Source organism: Lithobates pipiens, unplaced genomic scaffold (genome assembly GCF_037356315.1).
Source record: "Lithobates pipiens isolate NorthernLeopardFrog02 unplaced genomic scaffold, aLitPip1_a1.2 Scaffold_18, whole genome shotgun sequence".
NCBI lineage: Eukaryota > Metazoa > Chordata > Amphibia > Anura > Ranidae > Lithobates > Lithobates pipiens.
The window spans coordinates 565,873,336-565,888,563 of record NW_027507758.1 but is presented as its reverse complement, the minus strand read 5'-3'; the positions used below and the strand labels follow the sequence as shown (position 1 = coordinate 565,888,563).

The 15,228-nt window shown below is 45.4% G+C and overlaps 1 protein-coding gene across 1 annotated transcript in view; it reads right to left on the bottom strand.

Moving 5' to 3' along the window:
- Positions 1 to 15,228, bottom strand: part of SLC35F6 (solute carrier family 35 member F6) — a 64,431-nt gene that overhangs the window by 10,511 nt on the left and 38,692 nt on the right. Inside the window, exons 4-5 of the mRNA XM_077489008.1 lie at positions 11,797 to 12,009; positions 3,087 to 3,197 (exon numbers count right to left, since the gene is read on the bottom strand). Coding sequence (XP_077345134.1) covers positions 3,087 to 3,197; positions 11,797 to 12,009 — 324 coding nt within the window. The remainder of the gene's footprint in view (positions 1 to 3,086; positions 3,198 to 11,796; positions 12,010 to 15,228) is intronic.

The following is a 15,228-nucleotide window of genomic DNA, read 5'->3' as shown; positions in this document are numbered from 1 at the left end:
TAGTTCACCTCAACCCTATGTATTGTGGACCTATACCAGTCCTTATAGAATGGCAGACTGTACCTCACTCAACCCTATGTACTGTAGTACCCTATACCTTACCAGTCCTTATAAGGACCTTTGTGGAACAAGTAGGTTGTGACTGATTAGCAGACTGTACGTCAGTCCCTATACTGATGAAGGACTGCTGCAGTATAGGGCAGCGGTCAGCAGTAGTGCACCTCAACCCTATGTATTGTGGACCTATACCAGTCCTTATAGAATGGCAGACTGTACCTCACTCAACCCTATGTACTGTAGAACCCTAGACAGACCAAGTTACCAGTCCTTATAAGGACCTTTGTGGAATAAGTAGGTTGTGTGTGACTGATTAGCAGACTGTACGTCAGTCCCTATACCGATGAAGGACTGCTGCAGTATAGGGCAGCGGTCAGCAGTATTGCACCTCAACCCTATGTATTGTGGACCTATACCAGTCCTTATAGAATAGCAGACTGTACCTCACTCAACCCTATGGACTATAGCACCCTACACGAGGTTATTACCAGTCCTTATAAGGACCTTTGTGGAACAAGTAGGTTGTGAATGATTAGCAGACTGCAGCAGAAGGGCAGCAGTCAAGTATAATATTCTTTCTATGTTTGGAAGAAAGAATATTATACGTGTACAAGCCTATTACCATACCACTAATACCAGTCCTGAAAATAACCTTTGTGGACCTAATATAGTAACAGCTACTGATTAAACTGACCCTCACTGCCTCACACACTGCTTCCTGCCTGTCCCTATATAAACTGACAAAACAGAGGCTACTGGAACAATAACTGGAATAGCACTTTTGTGGACCTGATAGTAACAGCTAATGACTAAACTGACTGTCCCTACAGCAGACACACCGTCCTGTCCCTTTCTCTAAACTGACAAAAGACACTCAGGCTGCTGCAACAATCAGTAGCACAGCAAACCTATATACACCTAACACCTATACCAGTCCTGAAAAGAACTTTTGTGTACCAAATAGCTAGCGATTTGGGTCACTGCAATCTCTCCCTGCTCCACACAGCAACCTCTCCCTATAGTGACAGAAGAAAGAATGTAAAATGGCCGCCGGATCGGGTGTATTTATAAGTTAGGGGGAATGTCCAAGTGTCCATGTGCTGTAATGTCTCAATTGGCTGTCCTGTACCCCATGATGGATGTGTCATCATAGGTCAAAGTTCTTTTAAACAGTAAACACGGAAGTCCGCCGGGCGAACGGCGCCAATAGTCCGCCGAACGGGCGGACCGCGAACAGCCGAAATTCGCCGCGAAACGACCGCCGGGCGAACCGTTCGGCCATCACTAACCATAAATAATAACATTTGATTTTTCACTCCAGCAGTAGTATATAACGATTTAGAAAATTGTACAAAAAAGCTTAAATAATGCATTACAATTTAACTACACCCATTAGATTTTAGACGACTAAAATTTACTGGAGATTTTGGTCGTCAAAAATGTATTAGGCCGCGTACACACGCGGGGACTGTTCGCTCAACTTTGTCCGTCAAACAGTTTCAGCGGACAGTCCGCTCAAAATTAGCATGGACGGACTTGGCCACACACGACGAACGAACAGTCCGCTGAAACCGTGCGCGATGACGTGAACGGCACGTACGACGGGATGAAAAATACGACGTCCTATACACTGCAATGCAAACTTCGGCGTGTAAATCCTTTCTGAGCATGCGCGGAACTTAGTTTGACGAACAAGCCTACACACGAGGGGACTGTTCGCTGAAACAGAGTTTCAGCGGACAGTTTTTCGGAATTTCCGAAAAACTTTGTTCAGCAGACTGTCCGCTGAAACTGTCCGCTGAAAGCCCACACACGAGCGGACTGTCCGCCGAAACACTGTTCAGCGGACAAAGTTGAGCGAACAGTCCCCGCGTGTGTACGCGGCCTTAGAGATGTAGTCGACTAAATACGACTAAAACTAAAACATTAGCCGGTTTTTGGGACTAAATGGGACTAACACTTATGCTGGTCACTACACGAAAAATTGGCCAAACCCATTTGCAAAAGACAAACATTCAGCCATAAGCGCAAACAATAGTGCCATCGTGTAATGACCGATAAATCGTTCAGTGGACATAAATTAATGCATCTTTTGTTTGTTTTATTACATATACCTAGTGTGGATGGGAAACACATTTACCTTTCAATTTGTCGTTCATTCGACAGAAAATTTCCAAACTTCGTTTTTTCGGCTCAAAGACGTTTCAACGATTATCGATTTTGTGCCAAATAACTGACCGAAAAATGAACCAACTGTCTAAATGACCAAATTTTGGCCGATTCATATAGTGTATGGCCGGCATTAGTCTTAGGACCAACCGGAAATTCGGCCAGCAAAAGACCGACGACAGCTTTTGGTCGGAAAATGCGACCGTGTGTAGGCTCCATCGGACTTTTGCTGGCCGAATTCCCGCCAGCAAAAGATTGAGAGCAGGTTCTCAATTTTTCAGTCGGAAAAATTTTCGGCCGGAAATTCCGATCGCCTGTAGCAATTCCAACACGCAAAATTTCTATGCATGCTCTGAAACAATTTGACGCATGCTCGGAAGCATTGAACTTATTAATTTTCTCGGCTCGTCATAGTGTTGTACGTCACCGCGTTCTTGACGGTCGAAAGTTCAGCAAACCTTTGTGTGACCGTGTGTATGCAAGCCAAACTTAAACGGAATTCCGTTAGAAAAACCATCCAAGATTTTTCCGATGGAAACTCATGAATATGCGGCATTAGACTAAAACTAAATTGGAATTTGCTGCCAAAATGAACTTCAAGATGTTAAAAAATGTTTGTCATATTATCAGTTATTTCAAATGAAATCGTTCTATGATTAGATTATGCATACTAGGGGGCGGTGCCCCTTATGGAACGGCTGCCACTGACCTGTAATAAAAAAAAGTATAATGTAGGGAGGGAGTGGGATTAACGCTAACTTGATGCTGTGGCTTGAATGGGCACGCAATATAAAAAGACAATACAGATAAATACAGATCAATGTAGATAAAATGACACCAGCTGGTGGTGCACTACTCACCCTCAGTTCCCACAGCTCGGAGGGGATGTACATTATGTTTGTAGACAAATTTCTCTTCTAGAACCATCTGGATAGATACAATGATCTGAGCCATGATAATAAGCAGATCACCTTGATGGAGAGAACAGACAATAGAAAATATAAATAGTACAAAAAGTGTGCAGCTTTGCTGTAGATCAAAAACAAGAGCCAAGGGTGAGTAGAATAGTAGCCATGTGATAGAAACTTACATTAAAAACCCACAAAAAACTGAGATCCTGGAGTGGTCACTAATGGTGCCTAAATCCATCAGGGGAAGTGCATACAACAACAACCATGTAAGAAACACACCACAAAGGATATAGCACCTACTATAAGCTACCAAAAAGTATTTATTAATGAATATGGACATACAAATATAACACTACCTGTGAAAAGAGGTCGTAGAACCCCCCAGGGTTGTATCCTCTCATCCCCTCTCTCCCATCCTAGGACCTACCCAACCTTCAAGAACTCCTGCTTCCCCATCTCAAAAGATGGAAATGAAATAGATGTTACATACCTGGTAGGAGGCTGAAATACTGAGAGGACTCCCCTTGTGGCTAAGTGCAGTACACTCCTGAAGATGGGACAAAAAGTACAGTGCTCAAAGAAGCACAGGTTGCCAGTAGTGTACTGAAGAGTTGGACCGGAGATCACCTGATGAATAGTGGGACAGGCAGGATGCACAGTAACACAGAAATATGTCAGGAACTCCAGAAGTACCTGCAGGGACGCTGATAGGCCATTACAACTGGCCCTGTTGTACTGGGCCCGGCCAGTAGTGGGGCCCGGGAAAATCTGCACCAAACTGATACAGAATAAAAAAAAATATATATTCTTTAGCCAACACCCATCATCAACCTACCTCATGTTTTGGACGCATATCACTTCCGCACCCACTCCTTATGCTAGCTCAAGTCCCGGCCTGAACATTGCCTTCCCTAGCGGAGTGATTCCTCTCCCTCCGCTCATGGCGCTCTGCTCTGTTCTCGGACAGTGAGACTGGAGAAGAAGTGTTGAGGACGAATGGCAGAAGGAAGCAAATGACATCTAATATAGTTTGTGACTGACACTCCAGGCAGCAGCAGGATCAGAGAGGAAGTGCTTCGTGGGGCCCTGCACAGGTGTGTGCTTGCTTGAGGGGGCGGGGGGGGGGGGGGTTCAAGATCTACTATATCACTGTATTTGTCTGCAGCATCTATATATTATGGCATTGGTAGCATAGGTAGCACTGTCTCTGCAGACAGCACATGCATTATGGCCCTTAATGCATGTGCTGCCTGCAGCCAGTGCCACCCATGCCACCAATGCCGTAATGTGCTGCAGACAGTGCAACCCATGCCGCCAATGCATAATGTACTACAGACAGTGCCACCCATGCCACCAATGCCATAATGTACTACAGACAGTGCCACCCATGCCGCCAAGCATTATGTACTACAGACAGTGCCACCCATGCTGCCACTGTCTGCAGCACATTATGGCATTGGCGGCATGGGTGGCACTGTCTGCAGTACATTATGGCATTGGCCGCATGGGTGGCATTGTCTGAAGTACATTATGGCATTGGCGGCATGGGTGGCACTGTCTCCAGTGATAAATATATCTTGAAGACAAATCTGCACTTTGTTTCAAGGCGGGTCTAGGGAGGGGCCATGGGTGGGGCTGAAGGAGGGACCAGGGGTGGGGCTGAAGGGGGCCCTGTCAGGTAGGCTGTATGGAGCACCATAATTTCTATCAGCGGCCCTGAATACCTGGGAACAGTGCACACAGGAAACTTCAGTGGAAGCCAGGACAGGGGTCATACATGGTGGATCAGTCAGTAGCAGATGCAGGTAGCAGAAACAAGCTGAGATCATACACAGGAGGGCAGGTAAGTAGCAGGAAACTAGTAGCAAAGTCCGTAATGCAAGCCGGGGTCATACGCGGACGATCAGACACCAGTAAAGTTGATAGAGTAAGCCAGCGGTAAAAAGCAAGGAGCGGAGATCAGACAGGTAAAGGGCAAGCCCGGTCGATAACAGGAAATCCAAGGAAACATGCACAGAGGCTGACAACAATCCAGCAATCTGGTGAACAGAGCAGCAGTCTTTCATAAGCCAATGCGCATGCATATTCGCCAATTCACGCATTTGAGCACCTACATGCGCCAATTCCCCATTCTTGCGCCAGTGCGCATGCGAATGTGCTGGATGAGCCCATTTCTAGTATTGGCAACATTGCCAATTCTCCTACAGGCATTTCCTGACAATAGGGCAGTGGGGTGGGAAGATACAGCCCTGAGGGTGTCCTACGGCCTCTTTTCACTGGTGGTCCTATATTTGTAAATCCATATTAATGAATAAATACTTGTTGGTAGCCTATAGTAGGTGTTATATCTTTTGTGGTGTGATTCTTATGTGAGAGAAACTTACCTGCAGCAATAAAATGGGTCTCCAACAGCCCGTGCTGTGATTTATCACAGTACATGCCCATCACCGGGTCCCAGCCAGTGATTGACCACTGGCACCCAGCGATCAGCTCTGAGCTTCACCGACACATAGCTCTGTGAGTATAAACAACATTTTGTTCAGTGACAGGGGATCTAGTTGTTTTTTTCATTCCCTGCTAAGCGGGAAATGAAAATGACTAGGTCTCCAATAAGGGCAGCACACATAAACACTTGTTTAACTCCTTGACTTCCCTAGATGTTAACCCGTGCCCAGTGTCATTAGTACAGTGACAGTGCATATTATTAGCACTGACCACTGTTATAATGTCACTGGTGATGTCAGTGGCAGTTAGTTCGTTCCCCACAAAGTGTCCGATTGCTCGCCGCACTATCGCAGTCCCGTTATAAGACACTGATCACGGCCATTACTACTACAAAAAACTAAAAATTCCAGTATATATTCTATAGTTTGTAGACGCTATAAGGCTCCATGCACACTGGCTTAAAAATCGCTGCTACTACAGGAGTTTTCTGTTCTGCCTGTAGAAAAAGCTCAATGTTATCCTATGTGTCTATACACATTAGGGCAATTAAAGGCATATTTTGAGCTCAACGTTTAGAGGCAGAAAAAATAAATCCTTTCTGGTTCTCATTCCTGATTGGAGCTTACTGGCAGAAAAAAGCAAAACTATCCTAAACTCGTCTGAACTACAAAAAACGAGTCTATATGAGCATTTTTTTCTGCCAAAGGAACTGCCATTTTTTTTAAGCCCAGTGTTTATGGAGGCTAACTTTATTATTTTCAGGTACTATATAGCGCCGTCAATTTATGCAGCGGTTTACATAAAGGCCCCTTTCACACATGTGGATGGTATGTCCGTATTTCATCCATCCGTTTGCGGATGAAATACGGACATACATTCATCCCTATGGGTTAGCGGGTGTCTGCGGATGAACATCCGCAGACACCCGATATCGTCCGCCTCCGCTACTGTCCGATTCTGCAGACGGAGGAAAATCTTCTATCCGTCTGCAGAGCGGATCGGATGAACACGGACAGACAGTCCGTGTTCATCCGATCCCCATAGAGGAGAGCGGAGAGCTGACAGGGCGGTCCCTGCACAGTGTGCGGAGACAGCTCTGTCCGCTGCCGGCTCAGCAGGGACAACGGAGCGATCCCCGCTGAGCGAGCGGATCATCACGGGGCGGATCATTACTGATCCGCCCCGTGTGAAAGAGGCCTAACATTGTACATTCACATCAGTCCCTGCCCTCAAGGAACTTACACAGGTAGGAACACAGCAGAATAGGCTGATTAAATACCCCTCCGGGCTCCTCCCATAAATTCCGGCCACCGTACTGGCTGATAAGGAACACAGCTGAACGGGCTGATCAATTACTCCTCCGGGCTCCTCCCATAAATACAGGCCACCATACTGGCCTTTTTAACTTATGGTTCAGAGCCCTATGTCCGATACGTATAACGATGACAAACAGGGTTAACATAAACTTACCACTTGAAATAGACCTGAGGGTGTACCCTGGGCTAACGTACGGTATACCAAAATAAGGAAAGGCCAGTAACTGCCTGATGTTGGAGGTTTCATAGGAGTGGTGTATCCGGAATTTCTGAAGGCCCTCCAGGCCATCTGGTAGTTTGAGCATGTTGCGAGAAAGTGAGACGTTTACGAGTTTGGTCGCTGTTTGTAGATATTGTACTAAACCGGGGTTTAGGTGAGACCGACCAAGGACAACGGCTGACACTGGATCGGCTCCAGTAAAATACGACAGTGCATCTGCTACGAGATTGCTCTAGGCCAGGAACAATGTATAGTCAACTTTAAACTGAATTACAACGACAGCTGTACCAGCCTACCCAGGCAGGACATGACTGCTAGGGATTTAGACCTATCTTGCAATAATCTCTGCTGGTTGCCTGATGGTGGCCAAAAATTGCAGCGAAGCCTGTGATGGTCGCTACATCTGTCCCTAGCTGGGGTGATAGGGGCGAGATAGACGGTATAAACATGATATACCGATCTACGTAGTACGGAACCTCTGATATTGAAAGATCCGTGGCATCCAGATTAAGGGTCCGACAGGGGCCCTGAATCTGGGAGGGGAAGACGAGGATGCATGACATAAAGACCAACCCTGGGGAATGACCATATCGCAGAACTGAGCATACCCGAAACAGACTGAAGCTGCTTCTAGGCATACCCCTGTGTGTGGGTGAAGTGTTTGAAAAACTGACCTGATAGGGTCAGCTTGTCAAGGGGGAAACTGGCGTGCGAGGATGTTCTAAATGTCCCTAAAGATGGCAGTTGTGATGGGCAAGCGTCTAGCGTTGGCTACGGGCAGATGTTTCTGGATACCCGTTAGAGGGGATCTTACTGTATGGGCCATCAACAGACGGCTCACCGGGGTCCTGTAGGGATAGAAATGTCGGGTGCTGGCTAGATATAGCCTGACCGTATTACGAGAAGAAGCCAGCTGCGTGTGGCAACTCGACCTCTGGTGTAGGACGGAAGCTGAACTCAACTGCCCAATGGGAGGAATGAGCGTCAGGAATGGCGAGTGGCGTAGTCACTGGGGCTAAGTGGCCAAATGAGTACCACTGAAAATGATGTGTGGCTGAGTGCCAACAAAATGCTTGCAACGATCACAAGTTATGCTAAGTTGCACGCCTAGCCGTGATAGCAAGTGTTGCGCTTAAATGTGTGCACACAATGATAGCAAGGGAGTTAACGTCACTGGAGATGTGTTTGTGGTGGCTGGACTCGGTGGTGTCGCAGACATCCGGACACAGGGCTGTGAGCAGTATGACCTGAAAAGGCTAAATAAGTTATGCCAAGATGCGTGCTTGCTACGATTGCAAGAAGTTATGCTAGGATGCGTAGTTAGCTAGGTTGAAAAGACAAAGTCCACCCAGCCCACAACAAAATCAAGAATTTAGACAAACAACATTGCACAACCCGACACACCCAATGCTATCCCCACAGCTGATCCAGAGGAAGGCAAAAAAAACCCGCAGAGCATGCTCTAATTAGCTACAGCAGGGGAAAAAATTCCTTCCTGACCCCTCGAGCGGCAATCAGATTTCTCCCTGGATCAACCTACCTACAATATAGCACCCCGTTATACTACGTACGTTAGGAAGATATCCAGGCCTTACCCAGCAATGCACTGAGCCAGCCAGAACTGCCTGCCAGCAAGGATAGTACTACGTTTGTGCCTGGGGCTTGCTAGTGACAACTGCAAAGTTTATGCTAGGATGTGTGCTAGCAACTATTGCAAGAAGTCTATGCTTGGATGCGTGTTTGCAACGATTGCAGGGAGTTATGCCTAGATGTGCTTGTGGTGACTGCAGGATGATTGTGATTGGATGCGTGCTAGCAACAAGCTTGCACAGAGTTGTACTTGGATGCGTGCGAAATGAATCCAATATGAACCGGATGTATGTGTGAAATGAATCCTATGAATTGGTTATGTGATAATCCGACCCAAACGATCGTGGAGTAGATGACAATGAATCCGATATGAATTGTTGAGTTATACCCATAAGGCTGAAAAGACGGGTGCGGATTAATGCGTTGCTGGTTTGAGGGATTTGAGTTGGTAAGCGATGAATATGTGGAATGAAATAAATGAAATGTTTGCCGTGATGTAGACAAGAATTGGTATGTTTATGATTAATGATGAGTTGGAACTGCGGAGCACAGAACGAAATGAGGTCAAGACACCTGGGGCATGCCTCGATGAATCAGTGCATGGAGGGTGCTACTGGACTTGACTGACCTGTAAACACAAAGGCCAAACCAGTTGAGGATTCCATACCTGTCATAGACAACTGGCCAAATGGTGACTCCTAATGGGAGTGGTGAGCTTTGAAATAAAACTAAATGACATAAAATAAAATGAAATGAGACAAACAAACACAATGAAATGTTTTTTTTTTTTTTTTTTAGATATATTTTTTTTCCTTTTTCTATTATTATTATTTCTTCCTTTCCCCCCTTTTTTTTTTTTTAATGAAATGAAATGAAATGAGACGAACAAACATAAACAAAATGTTGCCTTTGATGAGAACCTGCCATGGGAGAAGCGCAGCTCGGTCGTGTCACAGGCGCCACTGACAGCGAGCCGGACTCTGGAGCATGTACTGAAATGAGGCAATTAGTGAAATGAGGCCAAATGAGCATGGCCCCCTGTCCAGAACCCGAATTTGTAAAACAACTGGGTTTGAACCGAGGTGCAGGAGGTGACAGTGAGATGAGTGAAATGAGTGAATCCGCAATGACAGAGGCCCGAATCGCCATGCCGTAACTTTGCGACTGAGCACGAAACGGACTCTGGAGCATGTACTGAAATGAGGCCAGTCCTGGGGCACGCCGAGACGAATTAGAACATAGGTGTGACTATTCGTGTCGGAGCGTGATAGGTGAAACGAAATGATACCCATGACAAAGACAGGGATCAACGGCTGCGCTCAAGAATCAACGGTGAACCCTGTCTCTGGAGCATGTACTGAAATGAGGCGAAGCAGCTGGGCACACCGGAACGAATCGGTGCACATAACTGCGACAGGATTCGAATCGGAGCGTAATAAGTGACATACCATGACAGAGACCGGAATCAACGAGTGGCCCACCGATTCGGTAAAGAATCCGTCTCTGGAGCATGTATAGAAATGAGGCCAAACAACTGGGCGTACCGAGGCGAATCGGTGCATCGATATAATGCGACTGGATTCGTAACGGGGCATGATAGGTGACCAGAAATGATATGCCATGACAAAGACAAGAATCGAAAACCGTGGCTGAACCTGTGAATGATTCTGTCACTGGAGCATGTATTGAAATGAGGCCGACAACTGGGGCACACCGGAGCGAATCGGTGCATCGGAGATGCAAATAGATTTGAATCGGAGCGCGACTCGTGACCGAAATGAAATGAAATGATTGAAATGATCGAAAATGATTGAAATGATCGAAATGATCGAAATGATCGAAACGATTGAACTGATCGAAACGATTGAACTGATCGAAACGATTGAAATTATTGAAACTCTCCGGTTAGTTAGAATTTAGGACGTCTGTTTGGGAATTTTCGAAATGATCCGAACGATTCGGACGTAGGGACCCGTGATTTGGTCGGTATGCGGAAGGTTTGAAAAATGAAATGCTCGATGTGGAGTCATGAACGAGTGACCACGACTTCTTTCGAGAAGAATGAAATAAAATGCAATGATTACAACAATTAAAATGAGCCGGTTAATTAGAATTTAGAACATCTGATTGGGAATTTCGAAATGAACCGGACGATTCGGACGTTTCAGTAGAGACCAGTGATTTGGTCGGTATAGCGGGTTTGTGAAATGAAATGCTCGATGTGGTGTCACAAACGGATGACCACGACTTATTTCGAGAAGCAAGGAGCACAAATGTTTAGAGGTAACGGATACGTGAACGATATCGGAAAAATACGAAGGTGATATTTCAGTGAGTGGTTCGTGAGTTCAACAGATCACAGTTAGTGACATGAAATAACATGAAATGAGAAATGGGAGCCGAAGCCCTACCCGTAACCGCCGAACCAGATGCGTTGCACGATACCGGCAAGTTTCGAGTTGTTGCGCCTCAGACAATACACGAACGCTCACGACGGCAAAACCGACTGTAACACGAGGATGAAGACAGGACTTCAATGAAGACGGAACTCACGAACACTGCACTCCTTCTATCGAACGGTCTCGAATAGTCGGCCCTAGATCTGTGGTATTGCACACAGGAACCGACAAGGAACACAGCAGAATGGGCTGATTAAATACCCCTCCGGGCTCCTCCCATAAATTCCGGCCACCGTACTGGCTGATAAGGAACACAGCTGAACGGGCTGATCAATTACTCCTCCGGGCTCCTCCCATAAATACAGGCCACCATACTGGCCTTTCAACATATATAAAAACCCCAAAGGTGATCAAATACCAGAAATATAAAGCTCTATTTGTGTGAAAAAATAAAAATTTTGTTTGAATACGGTGTTGCACAACTGCGCAATTCTCAGTTAAATTAGCACAGCGCCGCATAGCAAAAAAATGGCCTGGTCACGAAGAGGAGTAAATCTTCCAGAGGGCAACTGGTTAAAAAAAGGATGCTTTGCACATTGGCCTCAAAGTGATATACAACTAAATGGACTATTTGTTGAATGAGACTTGTCTCTTTTTTCAGACTAACTATGAAACGAATATTTGTTTACCTGTAATGACATCATTGAGGTCCCTCCCACTGTCGTGGCCACTTAGTAAGTCCGCCAAGCCTACAACGACCAGTCCAGCGATGGTGACCAGGATCCCAACCCATTGGCTGCACTCCAACTTTCTCCCCAGGAACGCCACGGACAGAAGACCCGTGAAGATGATGACAGCTCCTCGCAGCATCTGGAAGCTGGATGCACTGGTCATGTTTAAGGCTGATGAAAGGATAAGAAAGGAATAGTTAATAGAATTTAGAAACATAAAATCAAAATCTTGTAAATCTTGTAAAAAAAAAAAAAAAGAGTCATATAATCTTTAACAACTTCTGGACTGCTGCATGCATAAATACCTGTGCGTGATTTATAATTCTGGGTCTGGGGCACGCACGCGTGCTGCCGGTGACCCACTCCCGCTGTGATTGGACACAGCGGGAGACAATCAGCGGGTCCGGCAGACCTGATGTGCACCGGCAACCTCACGATCATTCTCGAGAGAGAGGCAGAATGGCGATTCTCACGTGATTCTCTGAATGAATGAATTAATGAAATACTTGTATAGCGCACAATGCGAACTGAATTGCCTCTAGGCGCTGTGGCGAGCTTTGATCATCTGCTAAAAGAGGAAGGTCTTGAGTTTTTTTCCTAAAAGCCAGGTGATTTTCTTTCAGGCGGATGTTGATTGGTAGAGCATTCCAAAGCCAAGGCCCTTGGACAGCGAATCTCTGATCCCCCTTGGATCTGTGAGAGGCGAAGATGGAGATCTTGTATTTCTGCTAAGCAGGAACACAGATGTCTGTCTTCCCCCAATCAAAACACCTTCTCAAAGTTAGAAAGCACTCTCTAGGAACACATTTAACCCTTTGATCGCCCCTAATGTTAACCCCTTTGCCGCAATGTTGCAGTACCACTATTACTAGTAAAAAAAAAAACGAATTCCATAATAATATCCCATAGTTTTTAGATGCTATACCTTTTGCACAAACCATTCAATATACGCTTATTGGGATTTTTTTTACCATGAATATGTAGCAGAACACATATTGTTGTACATTGTACATGAAGAAACTAGATTTTTTATTTTATTTTTTATTGGACGTGTTTTATAACATAAAGAAAAAAATATATATATTTTTTTCCAAAATCGTCGCTCTTTTTCATTCAAGAAAGTTTTATTAGCAAATAAAAGCACATATTACAAGAGTATGCAAAAAGACACTGCAAAAAACAATTATGCTTAACAAGATTGAATTTGTGTCAATAACATTTCTAGTTGGCTATAATAGGGGTATCATCAAAACATCAGATCCTTCCATTGCGAGCCCTACCGGACTTAGAAGGGTGATTCATTATCCAACCCCAGATTCCCTCAGGAACCCATCAAGCTCAATGTACATCTAGAAAACATATCAAAAGAACTAGTAATTTAGTAAAGAAGTCAAGTATAGAAATATATAAGGTTAGAAATAGAGAGTAAAGACAAACGGGGAGAAAGGGAGGAGAAATTCGCCTTGTTCCGGATGCTCTAGCTCATGGTCAAGAGCTGTGTTTGTATGGTATAAATTAGTGATTGACTAGTTGTCCGGACCCCACCACTCTTCAGGCCATCAGGCCGCTGCCCATGATGTCCCCAAAGGATTTGGAGTATTTAAAGGCAAACCACGGAGACCATGTTCTGTGATAACCCTCTACACGCTCATTCGATTGGGCTGCCGTGTCTTCCATCTCACAGATAGAAGCAATTTTAAGCAGCCATTCTCTTATGGTAGGTGTAGTTTTGGATTTCCAGTATAGTGGAATTAGAGAGTTGGCTGCATTTATCATGTGTCTGGTGAGCGACTTTTTATATCTTTTGAATGAGGTGTTGGCAATGTGGAGCAAACAACTTGCCGCGTCCAACCTCAGACTGGTCTCCGTGATCTGCCCAATCAGCTCCTTCACCCCCGACCAATAACGCTGTAATTGGTCGCATTGCCACCAAATGTGGAATAGAGTGCCCTCCTCCCGTTCACACCTCCAGCATCTATCCGAAGAGTGAGGATACCATTTGTGAATTCTTTCTGGGGTAGCATACCAATGGGTCAACAGTTTGTAGGACGTTTCTTGCATTTTCGTGCTTAGGGAGCATTTGTGTGATAGAATACATGCCCTATCCCACTGATCGTCAGAGATCGGGGAACCCAAAGCCCGAACCCACTTCTCCCTGAGCCCGTGATCCTCTCGCGGACCTAGTGATCTCAACCATGCATATGTAAGCAAAGTACAAGCAAACTGATTCTAGATCCGTCACTGCTCGCGTCAAGTGTGGTCTACGTGTTACATCATTACAGTAGCTCCTCAGTTGAAAATATGTCCAGAGTGGTAGTCTTGGTAAATCATTGTCTACTTTAAAGTCAGTGAAGTCTTTCATCAAGCTACCGTTAAAACAGTCTAGTGCTAAGAGCGGTCTTTTCGGTCTCTGTATTTTAAGTAGTGGGTTCTGTAAGACCGGCACAAAGTCCGGGTTATCTCGAATAGGGGTTAAAGGGCTCAGAGAGGTGGAGAACTCAGATTGTTTGGTCAGTGTATGAAAAATGTGAAGAGTAGTGCCTATAGTGGGGTGCGAAAGCATGGATCTGGGGTATCTAAGCCTTGGGATCCAGGGAGAGAACTGGAGGTTAATCACACTTGCTTCCTCCTCCAACAAGACCCAATCTTTAATCTGGGAGTGACAGTGCCAATCTATGATACGTGCAACATGCGCAGCATAATAGTAAAGTTTGTAGTCGGGTATACCCAAGCCACCCCTTTCTTTGGGTTTGGTTAAGAGAGACTTTTTCAACCTAGGGGGCCTACGGGCCCAAATAAAACTTGTCTGAAGGGAGTGTAGCGCTTTAAAAAAGCTCATGGGTATCTTGATGGGCAAGGTTCGGAGCAAGTAAAGTACCTTTGGCAGTACAGTCATCTTACAGATGGCCGCCCTGCCAAACCATGAGAAATAGCCCGATCCCCATCTCAGAAGGTCCTGTGTAATGCTTTTAAGTAGGGGGGGGAAATTCCGCGCGTACGTCAGTGCAAGTCTGGGGGTCAGCCAAACTCCTAAGTATTTAATAGCTGAGGCTGTCCATGTGAAGGGGGTACCGACTCTGGCCACCGACAATCGGGCCTCGGGAAGAGACACATTCATGGCCATCGATTTAGAATAGTTTATTTTGAAATTGGAGATATATCCAAATTTTGTGAATTCCTTCAAAAGCGAAGGTATAGAAGTGTGTGGTTCTGTTAAATAGAACAGCAAATCATCGGCGTAAGCTGCAATTTTAAAAGTTCTCTCTTTAAGTTGGAATCCCCTAATCGATGGGTTCATGATGGTGTGTCTTATGAATGGCTCTAGAGCAATAATGAAAAGCAGGGGTGACAAAGGGCACCCCTGCCTTGTGCCATTCTTGATAAGCACTG